We start from the raw sequence: 25753 nt of genomic DNA on the forward strand, positions 1-25753 counted from the left end.
TTAGTGTGTGTGTGTGTGTGTGTGTGTGTGTGTGTGTGTGTGTGTGTGTGTGTGTGTGTGTGTGTGTGTGTGTGTGTGTGTGTGTGTGTGTGTGTGTGTGTGTGTGTGTGTGTGTGTGTGTGTTTGTGTTAAAAGGTGTCAAGCAGGAGAAAAGGCAGAGCTAACAATGAACTAAGGATAGTTTCTCATCTAAAATCAAGCCCTGTCCACATTTTTCAAATTACTATGATCACTATTTCTGGCCGTCTGGGAGATCACACTAAAATTGTAAATTTGTCCTGATTGCAAATCCAGAAATAAGGGAAATGAAAAGGTCACCAAAACAATTAGCATTTGTCCACTGTGGAGCAAATTTAAAGCAATAATTTCACATTTTGGAAAATACATTTATACATTTATGAACCTACAGCAAGCAGTTAGATTAACTTAGGAAAAAGCCTGAAAAAAGGGCTGGCTGACATAAACACAGCCAGACTTGCTAAACAAATTAAATGTGATATTTGCCTAATTTTTAATGTATAGATATGTGTGGTATCAGTGGTTTTATCTATTTTCAAATGTATTTAAAAATCTATTTATTTTCTTTTCAAAAAAGCAACAATATTCTTTTATTAAATTTTGACCATTCCCTTTAAATTTTGTCTGAAAAGCTGATATTTTGTCCTGATGGTGATGCTAAAGAAAAAGTAATGGAGCGTTGATTCTCTAATTAACATCAGTGCACTCAGCACATTTCATGGCAATCTGCCCACAATTTAGTGTGCATTCACACAACCTCTGAATCTTCCCACATTCCTATCATTAGTCATCAGCAGGACAACAAATCATCAGTCTACATGCCATATATAACTTCTTACAAGGTCACTACAGCGTTATAAAAAATGTTAGCAGTGTGTGCTAAATTGTTATCCTGGAGCACGATACGTATAGGATTATGGAAACAGGCTCACAATTTCTTTTTAACTGCAAGGTAAAAAGTAAGGGGGGAGGCCCAAAAAATAAAGTAAATTTACAGAAAGTAAAATTTAACCATTGAGTGGATAAATTAAATATCAATTTAAAACATTAGGGACTGTCCTCTAAAACTGCGGCTATAGCCCTGGTTTTGTATGTGATACTAGTTTAGCAGCAAGGGACAAGAAATGTTTAAAGTGACACCAAAGCTGGACCTTGGCAAGTGGCAAGCTAAGCTTAAATGCCTGACTAACAGGCAACAGATAGTGTTGCACACTGCTTATTCTGAGTCAACACTCTGTAATCTCAGCTGGGCTACCCTGCTTGCACCTGCCTCACATACACAGACAAACACAATGGTAAATCTACTCAGTGCACTGTGTGACAGCATGTGCGACATGAGTATGTATGGCTGCTATGTGTGAATATGTGTACTGGTAAATGTTGGGTTCAATTAGACAAAGAATGAATCGCACTGTGGGTCATAAGGACAGTGAAATCAAACAAAGGCTGTGAGTTTGACATTTGGATACGATAAGGTTGCAAAGCAATGTGCAAATTGAAATATGATCATCCATTATTATGGATCATTCGGCTGCTGCATCATCTTTTTCTTCAAGAACTTTACGTGTCCTGGGACATACGATATTATAGGTTTTTATGGATTGAGTAAAACATAAAGCAGGAAAACAGGTAAAACTGCTTTTGATATCCACTTGTATTCTCCTCTATCTTCCCTCCTTTTAAAAAAAATAAGTGCTTGTTAGTTTGGCAACTATAAATTATCTGTTCAAATCTTTTTGAAACCCCATTTCCACTGAAAACTAGATGGCATGTTTTGTTTCAACACACCAGAGGCCTTTGGCATATGATAATACCTTATTTTACACTGGTACAATATACTTCCTCCATAGGAGTGTAAACTAAATGCTGGCTTTGTTGTCAGTGTCCCAGCTCACACAGGCTTAGGCTGCAGTGTAACTGGATCAGATCAAACTGGATGGGTAACAGTTTGTGTTGCATTTAGTTAAACTGTCCAAAAAGGTGTACAAAAAGCATGAAATTCAGTCAACGACAAAAGCAGATTTGGATTTGGCTTAAAACAAATGAGAATTGGACAAATAAATAATAAATAAATAAAACAACTTATCAGAATCAATGGACAAACAGGAGAGAAATAATAAAGATTTTTCAAATAATTTCCTAAATTAATTCGCCCTCAGTGTGTTTATTGTTGAAATATCTCTGTCGTGTTACTTCAGCAGTTTTCCTCCAGGTCCCAAAAGAATTATTTATGAAAGAACTGGCTTCTCTCTGCCCCCTCTAAATTCAGTGCAGTCAGTCTCAAACTAACCCATGACAGGAACATCGCTGGTAATGTATTATAGAAAAGATTAAGTACTAGCCTGCGGTAGCAAGTACCCAGTGCAGGTTGGCAGAGTTTCTACTTTGCCATACCATCCCAGATCTTTTGGGAGCTGCAGTAAGCCTTGAAATGTTCTTGAACAGCAGGGAACTATATTACTGTTACTAGCGAGGCTTAGAGCTTAAGCACTCAGTGTTCCCAAGGGTGTAAAAATGTCAATAGTACGAATGATGATGGATCGTGAAAGCTCTGTCTCATTCTTGTGCAACAATATACAGTACAGTACGTACACTCAGCTGGCAGTTTATCGGGGATACCGAGCTGAAACTAGTGCAAGGTAATCCAGCAGTCCTGCAATCAAACCTCCCTTTATGAAAGTGATGATGTTCATTGTTCAAACGGAGGTGTTGATTCAGCTGTTTGATCCTTCTGGATGCCCTAGTTTGTGCTGCTGGTGAACTGACAAATCAGGCAGTGGGGCCTTTAACATTATACAGTTCACTAGCACCACTAACTAAAATATTTTCCAATATTCTAAATGTTTCAACTCAAACTGAAGGACTGTATTAAGACTGCGGTAGTTTCAGACAGGTGTACCTGATAAACTGACACTTGAGTTTATAAGTTCAGTGAAGTTTACAAAGAGATATCACAGGAAAATGACAGCGATTTCAAAATTCCACCCATGCACCATTACTTGCTGGTGAAGATTAATATTTTCTTCTCTAGATTACTGTGATTTAATGTCCAAGTACTGATTGAAATAGCTCTTAAATTATCCTTTAGCCATGTTGCATTAATTGTAATCATGCTTGTTGTGCTTCTTTTTTTCCCCACTACCACTCATCACAATCACCAAGAACACTTGGCGTCAGATTGGCAAGTACATTTTGCTGGTTGTGGGCAAGCAAGGGGCTAAGCATATTTTTGACATCTCTCTGGCTCTACAAGCACAGTGAAATCAGTAGTGAGTAGCTGTGTAAGAAACAATAAGTCTTACTGGAGACTGTGTACATATGGTGTGGAATTAAGTTGGACCAAAACAGGAGCCTTACACGGGCGGATGGGAATCTTCCTGTTTAGGGTACTTTACTCATTTCCCAACAGTGGCTTTGAATATCAGACACTATAGTGAATTCCCTTGTAATAGACAATAAGGAGAGAACTTGCTTTGATAGGAGGGTGGATAAGGTATAGGGCAGTGTGGGCTGAAAGTCTCTAAATGAGGAGAAAAGCAGTGGGGTAAAGTCCTCCTGTTGTGGGGTTAAACTGTAGTTCAAAGGTGAAACAATCCTGCTGGCCATGACATCAAGTCTGTAGAAGTTGAGTCCATTAGAGCATCTGTCACACAGACAAAACGAGTCCTGTCCGCTCATCTATGATACACATCAACATGTTTGGTTCAACTCTCATCAGTTGTTGAAGGCGATATGTGGTGCTGGTAGACTGGACAATGGGTGAGGACGAGAACAATGTGTGTGTGTGTGTGTGTGTGTGTGTGTGTGTGTGTGTGTGTGTGTGTGCGCGTGTGAGAGAGAGAGAGATAGAGTGTGCGGTGGTGCAGTTTGGAAGGGTGGGATTTGGAGGTGGGGGGTGGACAAGTGAGTGTCGTTGATGGCACTGCGGTCCTCAGAGCATCCATCTGTGAAACAGAGTGGGAGGAGAATCAAACTGAGTCAGTGGGTGAGCAACCAAACCTCCACACCACCACCACCATCATCACATTCCAGCATCAAAAGCTGTTTTGGGTAAAGTCAATCCATGAATTCAAGCATAGGGCGCCACCATCACCTTTAGGATGAGTGGGAGAACAGAGAGAATGCATTCAGAAGAGACCAACACCAAGAAGAATGGCAGGAACAGTTTTCATGGTAAAGTCACTGGGGAAAACCTTGTTTTTAGCAGGGCTTCCTAATTTTGGATTTTCTTGGGTACACGCAATCAGTATCAGCTTGAGGACACTTCTGGGCTAAAAAAGAATAAAATATTCAAAGCCTGCTTCTCCGGTGGCATGAATTTTACATATTGTTTTATATATTTCATAATGAACGCTTCGTGATATTGCAGGCGAGTGGGAAAGGTGAGTTGCAGAAAACATATTTTGCATTCTCCCATATGAATATTCAAACATAGTGGATCTGAAGGTTATGGTACATCTTTTCCATCACTTCTATGATTCATTTCAGCGGCTGGTATGCTTTTAGTAATACTAACGGTGCATGGGGCTTGATTTCCATCTTTTGTTATTATTAATTACTCTAATTCAGAGCACATGCCTCATGTTACCATAACTCGAATTGGGCTTCAATTGCTCTTCAATACAATTTCATTTAATTAACAACTCGGAGAGTGCATCATTAAATTTGGTATTACTGTAGTGAATAAATCCTTTGACATGAAAGACTTCTCATTTCCATTCTGGAACTTGCAGAGGCAGTCAAAGTAAAGCAACAAGTACTCTTCCTGTAAAACTTGAGTAACATATGCCCATGTGGAACTATATAAATGTAAGGTTTGGTAAATGCACATGTATTGCATAGAATTTAATTTAAAAAAACATCAATACAAACTGCACATGCATAATATCTAGTGCATTGCCATTTATAGTTGGTCTATTTTTATTCCCTACTGGGTCCCTTAATTGTATCTTTATTTTGTTACGTTCATTTGTGCTCTCTAAGTGCTTGGGTAGGACACTTGGGGAAATCCTAGAAATCCCCTGAATCACCTAGAAGTATTTACACTCCTTCTCTTCAGGTGTGCTGTTTCATTTCATCTTTTCACAAATGGTCTTCATATCATGTTCCCCTCTTCGTTCACTAACCCTTTTAGAGCCTTTTCAGAACCAGTCCCTGGGAGCTCCCCTCCAGGTGACATTCAATCACCTGCACACTCTTTTTGTTTGACCTATACCACACTGGTACACTGTGTATATCCTTGAATCAAGCATCACATTGTGAAAAACACCATGAAGTGATCTTATTGTGCTATTTCAAAAATGGTGATATACTGGACAAACGTGTTATAACTTTGTTGCCATTATTTTCCCTTTTTTAAGACTAAATGTGAATAATAAACAACTCATTAAAAAGAAAATTTCGAAAGTACGGGAGCTCATTTAAAATCATTTAGAAAATACACATTGGGGAGCGAGAGCCATTTGAAACATTAAAACTCACTGATTATTTGATGAGTATCCCACTGAGAATTACAAAATGTCATTGAATAAATTTGAGTTTAAATACACAATGGGGAACCCACCTTATTTGTTTTGATTGCGGATTCGCAGACACCTCCTCTTCAGTGGCGGCTCCAGCTCAGGGCTCCCAGCTGCTGATAAAGGGGCACTGATGGAGCAGGAGAGAATGGCGGTCTTGTCAGCGCAGGGCTTTGGCACAGGCTGGATGACCACACAGCCACCGGTGGACAGCAGTGGCAGGGCATAGGCGTGCTCGCCCTCCTCCAAGCTGGAGTCAGGGTCTGGCTTAGCTTCCACTGTATTCACTATGTCGTCTTGTGCTGAGCCTCGCTTCCCCAGCTCCCAATCTCCAACTGAGCAATTGTTCTCTTTCAGTGCCTCACGCTCCAGATCACCATTGGCTGGCTGCTCCTCTGTGTTGCCTTCCCCTGTCAGTCTGTCTCCTCTTCGATCAGGGCAAGACTCAAAGACAGGATTAACAAGCGAATGCCATCCCGTGCCATTTACTATGACATTACATGGTGCAGCTGGGATGGTTTGAAGCTGGGGGATGGGTTGGGACTGGGTCCGTGCTGTGCTAGGTAAGGGTGGGGGTGTAAGATTGGAGATACAGGGATTTTGCTGGCTCACTGGAGGATTATCGTTGCAAGAAGAGCCGCTGTTGCTATAGGTGGGGTCTGGTGATTCCAGTGTGCTCGAATGTGTGGCTCCTTCCAGCTCTGTAGCACTGATGAGGCCTTGTGTCAGCCCTGCTCCACCGGCATCATGATTGCCCTTCCCTTCCCTCCCCAGCCCACCAATTGGTGGAGATCTTGATTCAACCTCTGCCTCCACTTTGACCTGGACCCCAGGTAGCATCCTTTGAATTACCTGCTGTTGGCATGACCTCTGGCCCACCGTTAGATCAATTACACCATCCATCAGCCTGGGGCTGCTGGGTATACACAGGTTGCCCAAATTGTCCTCTGCCTTTACAGTCAAGTCCACCAATGCCGTCCTGGTTCTCTCTAAGTGTACAGGAGAGAGACAATCCATACTAGTTGGTTCAACTTTCTGCTCTCCTCTTTCACCTCCAGAGGAACCCGGAGAGTGGGGCCCAGAAGCTGAGGCATCTGAGGACTCTAGAGCACTGCGTACACAGCCACTGCTCTCTGACTGGTCTCTGGAAACTTTAGGGTTAAAGGGAATAGGAATAGGAATAGGGATTGGGACAGGGAGGGGTACAATGACAGGGTAGGGGACTAAGAGAGTTGGAGGGGGTACCAATGGGGCCAAGGATGGCATACCAAAGTTCATCACTGGGGGCAGGGGGATAGGTCCATTGGGAATCATGTTAACTGGGGGGAAAGGGGGCAAGCCTGGCATGGGAATTCCAGGGTGGGGGGGCATCATAGGGTTAGGATTGGATGATGGGTGAACATGTGGAGACAGCAGGGGCCTGTGCATGGGGCTTGATGCTGGACCAAGGGTCCTAGGGGGAGGTGGTGGACCAATACCTGGGATTATGGGGTTTGAAAGTGGGCTGTTGGGTCCTCCTGGGTGGGCAGAGGGACGGAGAAATGGTGGACGAATCTGCTGCATCATTTGATGCTCCATGAACAGTGGCAGGGGCATGGGTCCCCGTGGTGTCATTACCATGGGAGGGCTACCAGAGGGAACTCCAACTGGTGGGTGCAAATTGGGAATGGGTGGAGGGGGAAGTGTGGGGCTCTCGTGGGGTCTTGGAGTGGGGATCTTAGCTGAGGAGGAGGAGGATGGGGAGCAGCCGGCAGCAGTGTCTGAGGGTGAGGTGGCAGAAGAAGTGGCTGGGGCTAATGCTGAGGTGGCAGAGGGCCCCCCTGGTGAAGGAGCTTTACGACGGAGGTCCGTTAAGGGCGTTCCCCAGGATTCAGGAGTGAGCAGCTGCACCCCTCCACTACACTCCGGCTTACCCTCCACAACTGTCCCATGTCCTGGGTTACACAGTGCTCCAGGCAGCGCAGCCTGTGTCTCCTTATAGAAAATGTCCATCTTATATTGGTTCAGGCATTTGGCACTGCAGAACTGCAGTCTTCGCTCACCAGCACCAAAGTCCAGGTACTCCTTAGTGTGGCGAATATGTTTGCACCAGTCACACACCTACAACAACAAATACACACAATACGCAAACTATCAGATCATGTCACCCTGCATACAAAAGAACACTAATTTGTTCTTGATGAAATACAATCTTCTTTGAAGTACCCTAAAACATCTGGAGATAAACACATTTTAAAAATGTTCTTTTTTTAAGGAAACCAAAGCTCTTTAGAAATACTTTTATATATCTGCCATGAGCAAACACTTTGCTTTGAAATTTGTATAAATGCAAGTCTGAGTGCATTTAATTTATGTAACGTGTGTGTGTGTGTTTGTGAATCTATGCTGATGTCTTTTCTGATGAGTGAGCATTCAGCTGCTAAGTGCTATTGAAGTGACTTACTCTTTAGCTTTCCTGTCCTAACAAAAAAATGCCAGTTTACACTTTCTGCTGGCAATCGATCTCTCCTCAAGCACCTCAAGCACAACAGTAGAAAAAGGTGGCTTCCTGAAATAGCCTTTCACACTTGGTCTTTTAGCACATGTCAAATTTTAGACGGATATTATAGTTAAATCTGTTTAAATGCTGGAAAGATACAGAATTAGATAAGAAGAATTAGAAGATATCCATACTGACATACATACACAACTGCTGGTGCAAGTTTCAACTTTCAAGCATTTTGTGTGCATATCAGTGCAGCTAGAAACTGATATTTTCCCGTCATTTGTAACTTACTCCTTATTCATCTTAACACAACAATGGTAATAGATGCATCAATTAAAATCAGATAGCAGAAGTGTGTTTTTGGTCATTTCAGACTGAGCTCCTTTACTACACTAATCAGTATGAATGGGGTACTGCCATTTATGCATGCACAATAACGTCATACTGTATTATAGTAAACATCATATGTTCGTCTCAAAGCTGTCATTTTAGATCAGTGTGTAACAACATTATGGGGGAAATCTATTTATCCACTTACTGTAGGGTTTAATGACCAGAATTCAGTGCAGCTATGACTTCAGTCTTGTGTGAAATGTTCTCTCTTTAATAACTTTTTCACTTGGAAATATTATACTGCTACTCTGCATAGGTCAGAAAAGCGAATTACATAGTGAGATGTTAGTACGATGATAACATACTCAAAGTATGGGAACGTTAACCTCCGCACTGAAACAATATTCTAAAATATCTTTTATTGTTCTTGTTTGGATTCATGTTTTCAAGCCATTTTCAAAATGAACCAAAACCAACGTAGTTGTGACAATTACAGTTACTATCAGAATTGCAGGAACTGTCCCACTGGGATTTGTCAAGTGTGGTCACAAACGACAGTGTCACCTAAATTCAACCCAAATTGCCTGTACAGTTTCAGGACTCAAACAAAGTTTCCTCTCATATTTATTGCTTCAAATCACAACCACTTGTGTATTCAGGCTGCAAACCAGAACTGGACCCAATCACAGAATGATGACGCTCTGTTGAAAAGTTATTTTTCTTACTCACTGAAGTGGCAAAGATCCCAAAACATCCTGCTGCACTGTTTCATCACCATTATACACCTTTTCAGCACAAAAAGTGCAAATTTTTCTTTAGGAAGAAAATGAATGTGACCCTGGTAGAGCAGATAACAGTGGGCGAGCCCTGAACACGGCGTTACTCGTCAGGCCACACACAGCTCACTCTGTCAGCTCTGGGAGGAGTGGCAGGTCCTCGCTGGAGATAATTAAGGCATTAATCAGTTGTCAGACCCCTCAGCGACATCCATCCATCACACAGACCCTTAAACCCCCCTGCTGAATGTTAATAAGTTGAGGGATGCAACCGGGAAGGTGGATAAACTCCTTTTGCCTACTGCAGAGCAACATTGGTTTATTTGGCAGGATCCGGTCTGGCAGCAGCTGAAAGACAGTGGACTCAACATGGGCAGTTTGGGCAGATGCACTGTATCACTAGCCAGGATTTTAAAAGAATACATAGCATGCTGTCCTGCAGGTGCTACATGTGTAAAACATCAGGTTCTTTGCATAGATTATTTGTTTTACATCTGATTGTCCTGCACACCATGGATACATCCAGGCAGAAGCATCTTTTGAAAAGAAAAAGCTTTAAAAGATGTGCTTCTGCATTTGTTTAGAGTTCAGACTCATTATGCAGAGATAAATTGTTTGTATAATTTGTATGAATGCAATTTGAGAGGAATAAAAAAAAAAAACAAATGAAAGGAGCTCTGAATAAGCAGGTGGAGAACATAAACTACAGTATTAACTGATCAGGGACTAGACTTCACAGCAACTGCTGAGCTTAAGCTCTACACTGGTAGTGCTCAGATGTCAGTCCCTAGAATTCTACACGTTTTAACTGCCCATTTAGTCCTGGCTAATTCAATGAGCCATGACTGAGTAAAAGTCAAAAAGGTGCTCTCACAAGTTGAGTTTGATAATGGTAGGCCCAGGATATTTTAAATAATGAATGTACTGAAATTTTTCTTGACAAGACAGATGGAGAGCACTTAACGACTTTCTGCACTGCGAGTGAAATTTCACTGCGCATTACGCTAATGGAGTTGTGCTTTCTCTCTCTCTCTCTCTGGCTCTCTCCTCACTCCTGCACACAGATGTTTGCAGTTGAATATAATTATGGTCATTTATTTCCATCGTGTCCAACAAACCAGCATTGGTGGCGTAGTTTAACTATTTGCATTACAACAATTATGGTGCGACCAAACAAGCACAATCACCTCAGCAGTCTCCTTTCACCCTAAGACCCTGTGGTGAGGCTAGTGAAATATGAAAGTCTAAAGAACAAGCAAAAGTTAGTTTTAGTGTGTTATTAAGTTTGACGATTGTCAAAATGATGTTTGGAAGACAGTCACGAAAAAGAAAGAGGTTTCATAAGATATTTAGGCTATGGACCAACAGGTTTCAGCGGAAGTTGAGAAGGTTTCAGGCAATGGAGAAGAGGAAGAGGTTGCAGATGTTAGAGATTGCATAGGATGTGGAGGATTTAGATAATGAAGAGGAAGAAGAGGAGGTAGTTGCAGAGGGTTAAGAGACTGGAGAGTTTCAGGCGGTGCAGACATTGCACGGTTTCATATGAGGGTGCAGCGCCTGAAGTGGTTTTATATGTAGGATGAAGAGGTTTCTGAGAATGAGAGGTTTAAGCAGGAGAGGTGCATCGAAGGACAGGCCCCCTGTTAAGATCGATATGTGATTCTTTTGACACTTCTCAGATTTCTGGCATAATCACATAGTGCAAAACACAAGGATTAAAGTCATGAAAAAGAACCAGGTGCTTTAATCGAGCCAGTCGCTTAGTTTTGGGCTACAATGTGCAGCAAAGGATCCATTCTGGACAATTCACGTCGTTCAGTGATGTGAAGAAAGGGCAAACACAAACACTGCGCCTGCTTAACTGTGGATTCAGTCCAAAACCTAGATTATGTAGCAAGAGACTGCTACAAAAAAGCACCTGGTCCACTGGAAGAAGGAAACCTTCCACTTGAGTTTACAAAAGAAGACTAAACATTGGCTTAACAGGCCATCTGCAACATGTAAACCTATTGCAATGAGTAGCCAAACTATCAATTTACAGTGGTCTCATTTATTGAATCTTCTATTAGTTATAATTGCCTGGTTTACAAAGGGATAAACGTATCTGGTTCTCTTTATTTCTGGTGTATTATACTGGCTACACTGCATACCAGAACTTCTTCATTAAAACCTGAATAGACTGTAAAGTTTAAACTGTAGATAAAAGCCAGAGAAGCCCAGAACTGCACTCCCTAAGAGGCAGCTTTTATAACAGCCAGCCATCATCATCAGTCATTATAGATGTGACACACAAAGGCCATTCTCACTTGGCCAGGTGAGCCACAACTGCCCTCTATATCACAGCACACACTCAACCCCGCACAGTGAGTAAAATAACTCCAGCTGTAACACTGTCACTGCAGCAGACTCTGCGACAAAATATCTCTGACGGCATCTGACTGTCAGCTACATGTTTGCTTTCCCACAAGGGACTTCCTCGCTTAAAGCGAAAAGTTTGACTTTTTTGGAAAACAGTTCTTCGCTTTTTTTTGCAGAAAGACAAGACATGAGAATGGCACCATTCTCAGGGGGAAACCGCTCACCTGGCTGAATGTAGCGTATGCTTATCAGCAGATAAACACTCTATATCTTATTTGTTTATTGTCTACAAAAATGGGTTATGTGATGGACTGTTTCCTGGCTTGGAGTAGTTACTTCCTGAAGTCTCCTGGAGTTGCCTAGCACCCGCATGGTGACATTGAGACTTGTTTTAAAAATAAAAATTGTAAAAAAAAAAAAAAGAAAAATAGGAACATTTTGGGTCCTTCTCCATAGTTCTTTGATTAATTAATAACACTGAGGTCTGGAAAGAGTAATGTCATTAACAAGAAGTCCAACATCCAACACACAAGCAGTCAGTCAGTCAGACAGGTTGAACACAAGCCTTTCTATTGTTTCCGTCATCTAATCCACACCACTTTAAAGTGAATCTGAGCACACCAGAAATATAAACAATAAATGGTAATGTGCTCAAAAAGCTTCAAATTGCCTGTAATCTGTAATGGATGATGAATACACAGTTTTGTTTTTGCGGTTTCATCCTTATTCTGTCTGGTTAACTTATTGTGTTACGTGTTACCTTTCACTTCATTAGCTATGAATGTAAATATATAGACAATTCCTACAAATCATTAGTTACTGAATATGACATATAATGAAAATGATCAAAGCAAATGATGCACATGACAAAAATTATGAAAAGCTCAAGCCTAAATGTAAGCAGACTTTACGTAAAACTTGTGTACTGTGTCTCTCGCTTATCTGTCTACTTTTATAGTAATGGCCAAATGTGAACCAGTCCAGTAACATGACAGGAAGAACTGACTAGAAAATTCTACATGTTAACAAAGAATAACATCAAAACATATTTGTGCAATAGCCATCAAGCTTAAACTCTAGCTGGTGTTAAATGGTTATGGTCCTTACAAGCACATCGCTGTTTGTCTTGAAGACAAGCCTGGGTGTGTCCTGAGTAAAGCTGTGCTGGGGTAATTTCCCACCGAGGCCATCGTCGTCTCTTGCCTGGGGGGAGAAATAATGGCTTCTTTTTACGAATGGACAAAATAAACAGGTGAACAGAGGCAACAAGGAAACTCAGAAATGGAAAACAACACTGAGAAAGCTGAACAGAAATGGTGACTGTAAAATGGGTGAACACACTGTGGTATGTGGACAAACCAATCAACAGGGATCTCTGAAATAAAACAGTGCTTGTGAGAGTGTGTGCATGCATGTTCACAGTTGAGGAATCTGGACACATTTACTTCAGGAATTCAGAACCACTCTGCTAAAAGTACTGTAATTACAGTGTAAACTACATATTTTTATACCACACCAGTGTGTGTTTAATCAAACACACGTATTTACGTTGAAAAATGCGAAATTGTATACATTTAAAATGAAAGAAATTTCAATCCAGATATTAAGAGTAGTGGTAAAATTAAAGCACAAAGCCAATTAAATAAGAGCGACAAGTAACTTATGCATATTCACATACAAGTTTTTACTTAGTCTATTAGTTTTCTTGATAATTCAAATGAAAGGTGGAAAGGTTTCTTTTGCTCCTTTTGGTAATATTTTTGCTAATAATTATGTGATTTCACCAAACTCTGTTCAACCTTCCCGCAGGGGAAAAAAAATTAATGAGGTTTTATGCGGCTCTAACAGAAAACACTAGCTCCTCTGACCAGCTCATGTATCTTTCCATGATGGTCAGCCCCACCACAAACCTTGTAGCCACACCAGCTAACATTAAACATGTATTTGGTGTATTACAGTATGTATCAGAGTGAAACCAGATACAATCAATAACTGTTAACTTTCTGAATCTGTTGTATGAGTGTCAATACTGAATTTTGTTGGGAGCTGGAAGCTGTTTTGCCAACAGTCTTCTGTTGTTGCCCCGAGAGTTTAGATACAGCAATTGCTTAATCTGCAAAATAAAAAAAAGAAATATAAATATTTATAGTTATTTTCAGTGACAGTAGTACTTTTACTATAGTGCAATTTTACAGAATATTTTAGTATATTTTCTTTTATTATAATTATTATTATCTTACAAGTCAAAATGTCTAAAGTACACAAAAACTTTGTGCTACCCAACCTTGGGCCCTTTTTTTTAGCTGAATTTAGTAAATGACATTTGACTTAGCTAAGAGTGAGTGAGATGTCAGTCAGGTACAGTCTGTTCACACCCTCACAGTTTGGAGCAAAAGCCTGATCAATTAAATACAAACACCTGGGTTGTTGAAAGAAGAGTGTGTCTGAGCTTGGAGTCATAATATCAGCAAGTGTTTGACTGATAAAAGTAAAGTAAGACCCTCTGAGTTCTAACTGATTTGTGTGTGAACATGTTCAGAGAACCAGTATTTCTTAGAAATGCTGTGATGGCACAAAGCAGACGAATTCTCTACATTTACTGTAACAACACTTGTAGAAAGAAGACATTGTTATGGCCACTAATGCTGCTAGATTTGCAGACCTAGATGTGTCTAAGGTGCTCAGGACACTGTAAACTGTGACTGAATTAATCATGTAATAAAATACCATTAAACACTAAGAAAATTTGAATTTCCACAAGATGATTAAAGCCAGGATAGATCAAACAGCTGGCTTAGATTGTCCTAATGTTTAGTAGACTTGGCTTGGCATCTCCAAGCCATGAGAGATAGCTTGGAGATGGCTGTAACACTGTTGTAAAACATGAAATTCTGTGGTCGACTGCTAACACTGCCTAATGTTATTTGGTGGTTTTGGGCGTGAATGACATAACTGTTGCACATAATGACCCTGGCCAAAAATAATAGAGGCAATTCAATTTCCCATGCTGTAATATTGCAGAAAAACTTTCTTAAACAGTTCTACCAGCTGGAAAAGGGGCCACGGATCCTGTACTCTGTGTGAAAACGGAGGCAGTGAATGCTGTTATGCCAGGTGTGGGCAATTCTGTTACAAAGAAGTTAGTGGAGAAGCTTTGCCTGGCACAATGCCAGACTGCTCCATTGTGTTTCATTAAATGAAATGCACTTTTATATAATATAGACCTCAGTTGGATATAATTAGTTCATATTTTACAGCCAGGGGGCACCGTTCTCATAAATGGAGATTTAACATCAATGTTCATCATGCCGATTGCAGCCCTCAAGCTGACGTTTCATACTGAGCCTATGCCACTGACAGGTGAACCGCTGGCCTCAGCAGCTCCCTTTCTTATTATCTTCCATTTAAACAGCTCACTGCAACCTTTGATTTTTCATGGGTAATTTGGAATTCAGCTCTGTTCATCTCCTGATATTACCAAAGGGCAATTCTGGCGTATATTTTACATTTTTTATCCAAAGAATGATTGAGTTTACCTCTGCCTCCATCTGCTTCCCTCACCTCCAGCTAAGGTTTCCCATTCCAAGCATGATGTAAATCAAATATTGCAATCTTGAGTCTTGTGAAGTGTACTGTTATTTGTACAGGAAAAGGAAACAATGTAAGCAATGTAAAAGAATGTAATGTCAGACAGAAAGCATTGTTCTGCAATGACATTTTACAATGCAAGAATGAAAGTTTTTACTTTGGCACAAAAGGTTGGTTGAAAACAAAATCAGAGAATATGGGTCATGGTTATTTATAAGATGTCAGGTGTATGCTGACCCATTTCAGTAATTTCCCTTCCCTCTTTCCCTCCCATATGCAACATGCCTTTTCAGTAGGGGTACGGACATATCACATGGACACTCCCAGGTAGATGTATACACACACACACACACACACACACAAAGATGCATCATTGTGCTATTATTCTGTCTCCAGTTTGTGCTCTGACCCTCTGGCCCTGCGCCAGTTCATTTGCATATTGTACTAATGAGGTGTTGGCACTGTGAACGAGGAGCGAGGCACACACAGCGAGCCACACACGAGCAACACACAGTGAGCCACAAGCAGATAAAGGACATGTGATATAGACAGACAGGCAGACAGACAGATATGAAAAAAAAAGGTTGTAAGTAAGATTTCATGAAATTTTTAGTGTTATAGTCAAAGTAAACAGTTTCAAAGCTGGTCATGTTGCTCTGTTTAAAGATTTTTTTCTGTATTGCTGCTCCATCATGCCAGCAAACTGCAGCTGCCACCCAGCTGAAGTTCCTTGTAAGAACGACAGAGCAGGACATTGGCCACCGAGCTCCCCTCTAGCGACTCCGCCATCCTAAGGGGACGCCACACCAGCTGCCACCATGCTAGCTTCCATCTGGACATGGATACATGTCCAGGTGTGTGTGCCCATCACCTGCCAAAAGAGCTGCATTTTCCAAAGAAAGACTCTCATAGGCAGGCTTTCCAAATCCGAATACAAACACAGCCGAGCGCAGTGGAGCTCATCCCAAATCCTGATATAAAGGTGCAGGCCTGGCACCGTCAATATGACAGGCGAAAAAGCACACTCCCACCCCTAAAACAATACCAAAAATTCTAACAAACAAATGAAAAAAAAATCCAATTTCGCATACTTTTTCTACTTTTATGTTTTGGAAAACCATCCCAGCACTGGTTCAACTCTGCAACATGTTCCTACGCAAATGCATAGAAACAAGTATCTAATCTTCGGGTCTTTGCATTTTTGTCCTTAGCCGGCACTTTTTTAATTTAGACAAAGCAAATTATGTGTGTTTGCTGTACACATGTTGTGTTTTAGTGCTCTTTTGAATAATCATTACTCAATGGTTGGAGCATGTTAGAATGTTTTTTACAGCAATATATTCATCTATATAGTAAAACCATTTGAGCGAATAATGAAAAGACCATAGTGTTGTGTAAAATGTCAAGAGCGTAACAAAAACTTAATAAGACTGTAAAAAAGTATTTTCTTGATTAAAGAAAGCATCATGAAACAAGTCTAAAAATTCGTGAATGAAGTACATTCTCTAATGTTCTTTTTTGTGCAAGTTTATCACACCTGCAAGTTTAAGAAATGACACAAAGGCGTGTGAGTTTGTATGCGTGGCTCCACTTTTACAGTCTCAACACCTAGTTAGTCTGAGTTACTTCTGTCTTTATTTGAGCTGAATGGCTGGCAGCTATGAGATAATCACCTTCCTCTCTGTGCCCTGAAGCTGTGTCAGGCAAGCCTCAAGGCTTCCTAACCACCAGTGAGCCTGAGCTGCGATATACATACACATTACACACTTCATCATGCACACTAAATTTGCACAAGCAACCACATTCATACACATTTAAGACACAGTTACACACACACACACACACGCACACACACTTATACACACTCAGACACTCACTTCTCTCTTATTCACTTTGTGTGCACGCACAGTCAATGGAACGCAAAGTAAATTGCAGCGTCTTCAGGAGCAGGGAGGCACCATGGGCCTGTGTGTAATGGAACAGACATGTGTGTGTGTGCGTGTGTGTGTGTGTCTGTGTTTGAGATGATGTGACATTTCTGGGCTGACATGAAGCAGCACTCTGCCCCCTCGTGCCTGGAGGAAGCTCCTGGGGAAAGACACTGATGGAGGTCTGGGCTCTCCGGGGGGGAATTTCATGGTGTGAACAAAAAGCTCTACGCTGTGGCAGAAACGAACTGTAAAACAAGTTGGAGTCTCCTAACTATACCTGCTTTACTGTTTTTGGAATGTTGTGGAAGACAAAAATTATAAGTATGCAGTTGTGTATATTCATATCAAGTACAAAGACATATACAGATAATAATAGTGGTATATAAAGAAAAAGGTAAATGCTGTGCTGTTTTTCTGCTTTCCATGAGCAAATAATATAAATCATTCCATGTATAGCACAAGAGAAACCAATGTTACCTTCTGTTTATTTAAATTTTAAATGATTCATCATGCTGCTTTCCAACCACAACATACTGGTCTAAAACTCACCACGAATCAAAACACCTGACTTGCTGTCAGCCAATCACAACGCACACCTGTTATCAGTTGTCATTGGGAGCATAGATACAGCATGTTTTAGAGCCCTACTCCACTTCCTCTTGGCCTCATTACGCCTTTATCATTTGCTGGAGCGTAGCTGTGATTGTTAAAATAAACACAGTGCATGGTTTGTGTTTAATATTTAGATTTACTAAAGTAATGACAGTGACTACTGGGAAGTCCTATGTTTGGTTTTTCCACCTATCCACCTTGACTTCCACCTTAATCTGACTATGCCACTCTTCATGATATCACCAACAACACCTGATGTTTGCTTCTGTCATAATTATAAGGGCTGTTAGTAGTCGCCTTTCGGGGACAGACAGCGTCAGGGATATTCACCTGATGGTGGGTGCAGTTTGCCCCTTCGGAAGCATAATTATGGAAGCAGTGACAACTGATAACAGCCATTTATTGGGGTGACGACATCCGAAGTGGGTGTCCAAACTGCAGAGAAAAGCAGGTTGCTGGAGCTATTTCAACAACAACAAGCTACACTTTATCACAGTTGCTGTCAAAGCGGTACATTCGTTACAGACTCTTGCATGCACCATTTCAAATTCCTAACTAACATGTGGACGATACATATGAGGCTGACTGACTCATTGAAAACACAGAGGATCCACTAACCTGCTGCCATGTTTCACACTCACAGAGGGTAATTCATCACTGCTAATTGCCTAACTTAATCTCCGCACTGTGTCCAATCAGCAAGCATGTTTATCGCTGTATGTGTGGGTGTAAGATAGAGGGAGAAACCAAATGGCTGCGTGTAAAAGCGTGACAGTTGAGGAGCTTTTACCTCCAGCTGAAAGCAAAACTCCACCCTAGATTTAAATTCCATGTCTTTAATCCCCCAAACTGTCCAAGATTTTAGCTGCTGTACGAGTAAAAGTCTCAGTGAACTTTTCCTTGAGTTGGTATCTTTCCACACAAGCTGGCTTTTGCACCATGCACTAATACACATACACAGGGGTGGTTATTTGCAGTGCATTATAAAACAAGAATTAGCCAAGCTGTGTCTCTCAATCAATAGTGGACAGTGAAAAAGAGAATGAAAGCGAGCAGGCAGAGTGAGGTGACAGACAGAATAATTGAGTAGTGTGAGTAGTGAGGAAGCAGTACCTTCCATACAAACGAATCCTGGAGTTAGTTCAAGGCATAACAGTAAACGGCTTCATAAGCGATCAGCCAGAGTTAAAACTATCAATCATCTTTTGCCACACACAAGGACACACAACATAATGTGGAGTTATGCAGAGATGTGAGAAAGTCGCAGCCATATAGTCACCCAAGGAGGGGATTGGGTTTCATGGATGAGGCAGATAAAGCTATTTCATGCAACATAATGCCAGAGCTATTGCCTGCACCCTAATTCCCCCCTTCCTCCCCATGTCTCCTCTATCCAAAGCACACGCAGACATGAGATACTTTTTTTTTTTTTCTTAGCCATGACAATATTTTTTTTTCTCCTGTTGGAAAAAAGAAAGCCTGCAGGCTGTGCTGTTGTGGCCAACCTTGTGGGTGCCTGAGAAAAGAAACATGTGGGTATCACTTTCACAAATGGCCTGCATGGATGTGCAAGAGCCAGACAAAATACTGAATCTGAGCTGTTGTTGCGGAGCAGGCCTTTCCTGTGTTTGTGATGTCTGAGCATGTGAATTCTGCTGATGAATAAGGGAAACAGCCAACATGGCTGAATGGCTAATAACAGGAATCTATGTAAGTCTATATTATTTCTATAAACTATGAATGATGTCTACTAAACTGTCTACTAAACCACTGTGCCCAAATCCTAAAGAGGTCATATGACACGTTTAATTACATCAATAAATAATTTTGTTTAATGAATCTCTGTTTAGACATACTATAAATATCTAATACAGAGTTGCAATAAGCAAAAATATCACTATAGAGAATTTTGCTACCTGATACTTTATTCCACAATGTTAGCCAACTTCTGAGAAATCCTGATGGGTAATTGTCTACAAAAAGCCAGAACATTGTTTTCCAAATTAAGAGGAGTTCACCCAGCTGGAGTCAACTGTGTTGAGTCTCAAAAAAGCAGGTGAAACTAATTCTCTAAACAAAAAAGAAAATACTAAATGTGGTATTTATGATAATAAATAAGAAATAGTTCTGACACTAAATTAGCACTGTTATGTTAGCCGTTCAGTGTTAGCCATATAATTAGAGCTCAATTACAGATGTAAAATCTACCCTTGTAACATTTACTATATATTATATGTTCAATATATATTTTCAATATATTTATTTTTATTTTTTTACATTTAAGATGTATATAGCTATTACATAGCATTTATGGGATGTTATGTCATAATTATTTGAAAATGACTGTTAAAGATAAAAACACAGGTAAATGAAATGTGAGCAAAGGGTACACAGTTTTTTCAGAGCGACTAAAATGGAGAAAATATTATTACATCCAGCAACTAAATACTTGGCTATGATGTATTAGGCTAATTGCTTATTTCAGGCTCATTGCTAAATTCTTGCAACATTTAGAAATATTTTACTCACATTTTAGCATTACTGTAAAGTTTTATAGTAAAGGTTTTTACTGTCGTTAAGGTATTATCTCTGCTTTTAAGTTCAACTTTCAACTTTTTCCACACTTGATACATTGATAGAGAAGCTGTCACTGCAGTGTAAGGCCATGCTTTGACATTTCTGTCAAAAGTCTTAGATGGATTAATGGAGGAGCATACATTTATTTATGATATTATACAATACATGATATTGTAGAAATTCATAAAAGGAAATACATAAATCTTTTAAATGACTGAGCAGGGGCTCAAATGGTAGAGTGGCTACCAGTTGGCTGTAGGCCAAACTCCTACTATATATGTTGTACAAGTGTCCTTGTATAAGAGACTGAACCCCCAAACTGCCCAACCTCAGCTGAGCTTACAGGATAAGCTGAAATACAAAAAGAATTATGTTCTGCCCTTTGACCCAGAGTGTCTATATGATGACACATTGGCCATCATTACAATGTCAAGAAAGACTGAGAAACTGATGGACTTAGGTCTGTCATTGTTCTTGCACAAGCATTTTTGGATTTTATTTCCTCAGCATATTTGATCCTATTTTTGACAGTCAAAAACCTGTTTTGATTCTGAAATAAGAGGCTTTAAACTTTAAAGTCTATGTCAATTATTCATTGAGTCACTCATTTGCCGAAATTCGTTTTTTTTTTTAAGTACTTTCACACCAAAAATGGATGTATGTGATTGATTTAGACTAATTAATTACAAAGTATGCAATTAGTCAATTTTTAATCACTTGACAGCCCTGGTATTTATATAAACTTTCCACACTGCTTTTTGTTTGTTAGCTGCAGGCCCACAGAAATAGTCAGCTATATTCACAGCATTACATTTGATGTCATGCATTCAGCCTTCATGACTGGTACCGTAGGCTATCTGACCAATATGATCCCACCTTGACAACTTTGCCAAGTGGTATAGGCCTGTATCTATTTTTTTCAGATCTGCTCTGGAACTCAAAGATCAAAATAAAACCAGTTCAAAAGCTGCATTTTGATCTGACGTGAAGCGCTACAGCTCTTGCAAGTGTCACACGTTCTGACACAAGACTTTAACATGTTAGACCTGCCTTGTCATCTCCAGGAACAAAGAGATCGTTTGTCATCATTTCAACATTTCAGCATCATGAAAACTGGAAACTTGAGATAAAAGTAAATGGGCTAACACTTAAAGGTTGAAAATGAAAAACATACTATGTACAACAATACAGTAGACATAAGTTCAGCTTGCTTCTCATGCTTTGGGAAGTGTCAGAAAAAAAGAAGAATCGGATATAAAGTAACTGACTGAAATGAACAGACATAGTCTAAGTGCAGCCCTCTCTACTTCCTGCTCCAGTGCAGTGCTCTAAAAGTGATTATGTTTGGATGAATAACTGACTTCAGGACAGACAAGCAGGAGAGTAAAACATGTTATACTCACAGCGTAATTCCTTATATATCCCAGCTTTGGTACAAGAGAGAAAGGAGATTGTTTAACTACAGTGACGGGGGGCAAATGATACAAACAATAATAACTTTTATGGTTGCTGTCTTGTCTCTCATGCATCACGGTGACCAAGACACTTTGGCGATGATAGCCTAAAGATGTTTTTATAGTCCAATCTATGATTTATCTAATCTTAATCATTATGCAATTTGTATTTAAGTTGATATTTTTAGTTAAAATGACATTTTGATGTCTCCAATGAGAATTTAGCAGGCTTCTTGCTCCAGCTATAAGATAAACCTCCTTCACAGATTATAAAAATTTTAAGAAGTCAGGAGCAGATTACAGTGCACATTGCCAGATGACATAACATTTTCTTTGAGCCATATTCCAGGCTTTCAGCTCTTGGCAATATGACAGATACAGTAATTGTGCTTCTAGACTTTGCTATCTCAACAGACCTGATAAGACATAATTGGTTTTGTGCATTTTTTTAATGCAAAAAATAAACACTACTAACAACAACTACTTTCGTGTGTAAGTATTTGGTGGCATAACAACTAGAAAACCATAGTTTCAAGGTAAGTCATACAAATCTTGGTTGCCCGTTAGTATGGATAATTATTAGCTGAGGTTTGATTTGATTTTTTAAAAATTATCTAAGATGACCACATTGCTACAGTTGCTACAATTTGAAGTTGTGCTGGCATGAGCTTTAACGTCAATCCACTCTCCCTGCACCTGCTCTGCTATGATCTACCATATGCTATGCTCTGCACAGTCCTTCAGGTATTAGTCATGATCAAATTACAATAAAATAAAAAGCTGCATATTGTACTAAGAAAGCAGAAGTCTATTGATATTCTCTAAATGGTTAGAATCTGAATCTAAGAAATTTGAAAAAGTTACAAACTATAGCTCAAAGATTCGGAAGTAACGTAACATAATGGGACATTTTACTTTTTGTTTCCATGTCTTGATTAATCCCCATCGACAAAAACTCGATGCTGGTAAATGAGGCTGGTATGGTAGCCTGTGGCTACAAGTGAAAAGCCCTGTGATGTGAGGATGGTGGCACTACGACTGTATACTGTACATTAAATTAACATATGTGTACATGTGTTCAGTTCCCAATTCATCCTTTAATATGGTTTTAACATGTTTAATATGCTTTAATATGTTTAATACATTTTACCTATTTAGTACATTGCTGTAGTTTCCTAACTTTGAAACAACTGCACACCGACGTTGTTCTAGCTACTGTACGGTGCCTCAAACTTTCATCAAATTGTGCACTTGTCTAAATATATATATATATACAATACAACATTTTGAGAAATCAACAGTGAGTATGAGTACGGTGAATACGTGTATATCATGATATTCTGAATGTACATTGTCAATTTCATATTTTATCTTGGCCTCACTGATGATCACATGTTGTCAGAACATTTGATACATAAAACAACTACACATCACTGATAATAAGCGAGGAGTTTTACCTTGTTTCTCTTGAAATAGGCTCTACGACAGGCGGCGAAGCACTTCTCACTGCAGAAGTTCTTCAGCTCACTCCCCATGCTCAGAGAATAACGTTTGACCCCAACCTTCTGGCACCAGGCGCACATGATCTGCACATTGGATGCATCTTCATCTACAGAAAACAACCAATTGGTAAAAGTTAACTGGGATGAAGTGCAAGTTCAGGGTTAATTTAATAGGGACAAACAACTGTTCTTTCCCAATGTTGCTTTTTTTCAGGGACTTTAACCCACTTAGGCCTAAAGGATTATTCTAAATACTTTTTTTTAACTTGAACCTTTTTTTTTACAAAATATTCTAAATGTAACTATAGTTTCACATAATCATTAACAGCAGAGAATGATTTGATGTATTATTTAAAACTCATAATGTTCTTTAATTATGATAATGATCTGTAATGACCTTGTTGTATATATATACACCACTTTGCAATTAAAGTGACTCTAATTCAGTTTATAAAATATGCTCAAGCAAGTATAACTTACATCTATGAGATTTTAAGTGTAAGTCCATGGTGGTGAACATCATCACCCATGCAACAGCTATTATGTGTAAAAACACAAGGCCCAAAAGCCATTAAGTTCCCTGATTCAGCCCAGCTGCTGAGCTAGTTAAATCTCCCCAAGACTCAACCCACAGAAACCACTGTAGGATTTTTAATGAAGCCCTGCCATGGGTAAATGCAGCAGAACCAGATAAGCCTGGGACACAGGAAGATGCCTATTTGTGGCTGTGCTCTGTGGGGATTAGAGAGCCTGAAGTGGACACAAGGATGTATTCTGTTGGTGCTGAAGATGACATAGGAGGATGTGACAGAAGGTTTGGTCTTTCTGCTAATGTGCATCATCAATTGAGCGTAATCACTGTAGCAGTGGAACAGAGAATTTTAATCTTGTGTTGTTCCATGTATTTGTTTTGATAAGTTCCGGGTCTGCCCTTAACGACAGAAGTACCGATGAATTTCGTCGTCCTTCCAGTTTGACATTGTTGTTGTGTGTGTACCAATGAATGATTTCTTCACCTTGGGTTGTTTGTATTTTCCCGGTTTTGTGGCACTCGCAGGAAAGTGGACAAAACCTGGACCTGGAGAATCCCCTATTCACAAATGAGGTCGGCTGGAGATAATGCGGACTTTGCACTAGGTAGCTGGCTGGGTAAAGTCCGGGTAATGTCAGAGCAGAGAGACTTGGGTGTTTGTGTTCACATACACCCACCCCAGAGAAAGACTGGAAAATGTCGGAATTCCTGTGCATGTCTGAAAGGGGTTAAAATATCAGATGGGTGGAATTTACTTCACAGAAAAATACATCAGAGTAAGAAAACTGTCGATATTAACACTTTTTCCTCAAGATACACGACCTTGATCTCAAATGATCTAATGTAAAGGAAACACCACCCATTCATTTAAGAAAATGAACTGAAAAAGAACTTAAGAAAATGGGAAACCACAGTTTAATTTTGTTTTTAGGCTCTCGCTTTTTTTAATACCTAAATTATTCATGATAAGGGCACTTTGGGGACAGAGAAAGGGAAGAAAAACAACCAAATTAAAAAACATGAGGGAGAAGAACCAGAAATAAATACATATACCAATTTTCCCAGCAGCCTACAAGGACAGTGACAAACAAATATTCACTTCAAAGACACAAATGCAGTTCACACAAAAAAGACATTAAGTTAAGGGCTTTGGAATGAAAGCAATTAGAAATATGAAACAAATGAATATGAGGAGAATTCCAAAGATCAAGCTAAATGTAAATGTATATAGGGGTAAGAAAATACATAATATAACATACAATATAATGTAAAAAAAAAACAAAAAACAATCTTGCCTATATTGCTGAGTTTGATGTTTATGCTTGTGAGTGTATATTTGCTTGTGCACAGGGAATGTTACTGGAAGTTGGACATTTATCAATAAGTGGACTCTGATGATGCTTTGTAGAAATACATAATTTGTGTTGGAGGGCAGCCTTAAGTTTTACCTACAAAGAAAGAGCTCTATGAAGGCATTCTAAATAATAATCGTGGATTTACGAAGTCCAAAAGAGTACAACCAAATCCCTCTAGTCTCTTAAGATTCATGGCTTCAATACAATAACGGCTTCAAATCGAATGCCTTCCTTTAACCTAATGATTTACAGCTTTGCACAGTAGCTGCAGTGCTGCTGTGTGGTCACTGCGGGCAACAAATTATTTTAACAGACCCCCCTGACAGTGAAATGCCTTTTCTGTGGTAAACTGTGACTGCTGGCGATGAGCTGCTGGCTTTTAGTGCTGTCGCTGTTGCAACGAGAGAGATCCTCTGAGATTCCCTTCAGTATCTCCCAATTATCACATTATGACTACGCGGGTGTGAGGGCGAAAAAACACAGGCCCATTAGTCTTTCACCCCTGCTCACCTCCTAGTCACAAGCCGGCCAGGCTTTTCACTTCTTGGTGAGCTTAATGGATCTACAGCACCATCTGATTTTAAATAAAGACTAACTCACAATTAAGAGAATATCTCCCTTGTGACCTAAAGACAGTCGAGTGAACCCAACATGCATATTTTATGTCTTTCCTGTCCTCTGCGTTCTCATTCCTATAATCCCTGTACTTTATT

General features: G+C 39.9%; 1 protein-coding gene across 5 annotated transcripts in view; it reads right to left on the reverse strand.

The window, feature by feature from the left end:
* Positions 1-25753, reverse strand: part of sobpa (sine oculis binding protein homolog (Drosophila) a) — a 46352-nt gene continuing 20599 nt past the window's right edge. For 2 of the 5 annotated variants that reach the window (XM_067479363.1, XM_067479359.1), the window contains 5 exons: positions 23109-23260; positions 21601-21624; positions 12597-12692; positions 5582-7637; positions 1-3962 (listed from right to left, as the gene is read on the reverse strand). In XM_067479363.1, the coding sequence (XP_067335464.1) occupies positions 5583-7637; positions 12597-12692; positions 21601-21624; positions 23109-23260 (2327 nt within the window). In that variant the 3' untranslated portion in view covers positions 1-3962; position 5582. The remainder of the gene's footprint in view (positions 3963-5581; positions 7638-12596; positions 12693-21600; positions 21625-23108; positions 23261-25753) is intronic. The other 3 variants (XM_067479360.1, XM_067479361.1, XM_067479362.1) reach the window with 3 other exon arrangements.

Source organism: Channa argus, chromosome 16, assembly GCF_033026475.1.
Source record: "Channa argus isolate prfri chromosome 16, Channa argus male v1.0, whole genome shotgun sequence".
In the NCBI taxonomy this organism is placed as follows: Eukaryota; Metazoa; Chordata; class Actinopteri; order Anabantiformes; family Channidae; genus Channa; species Channa argus.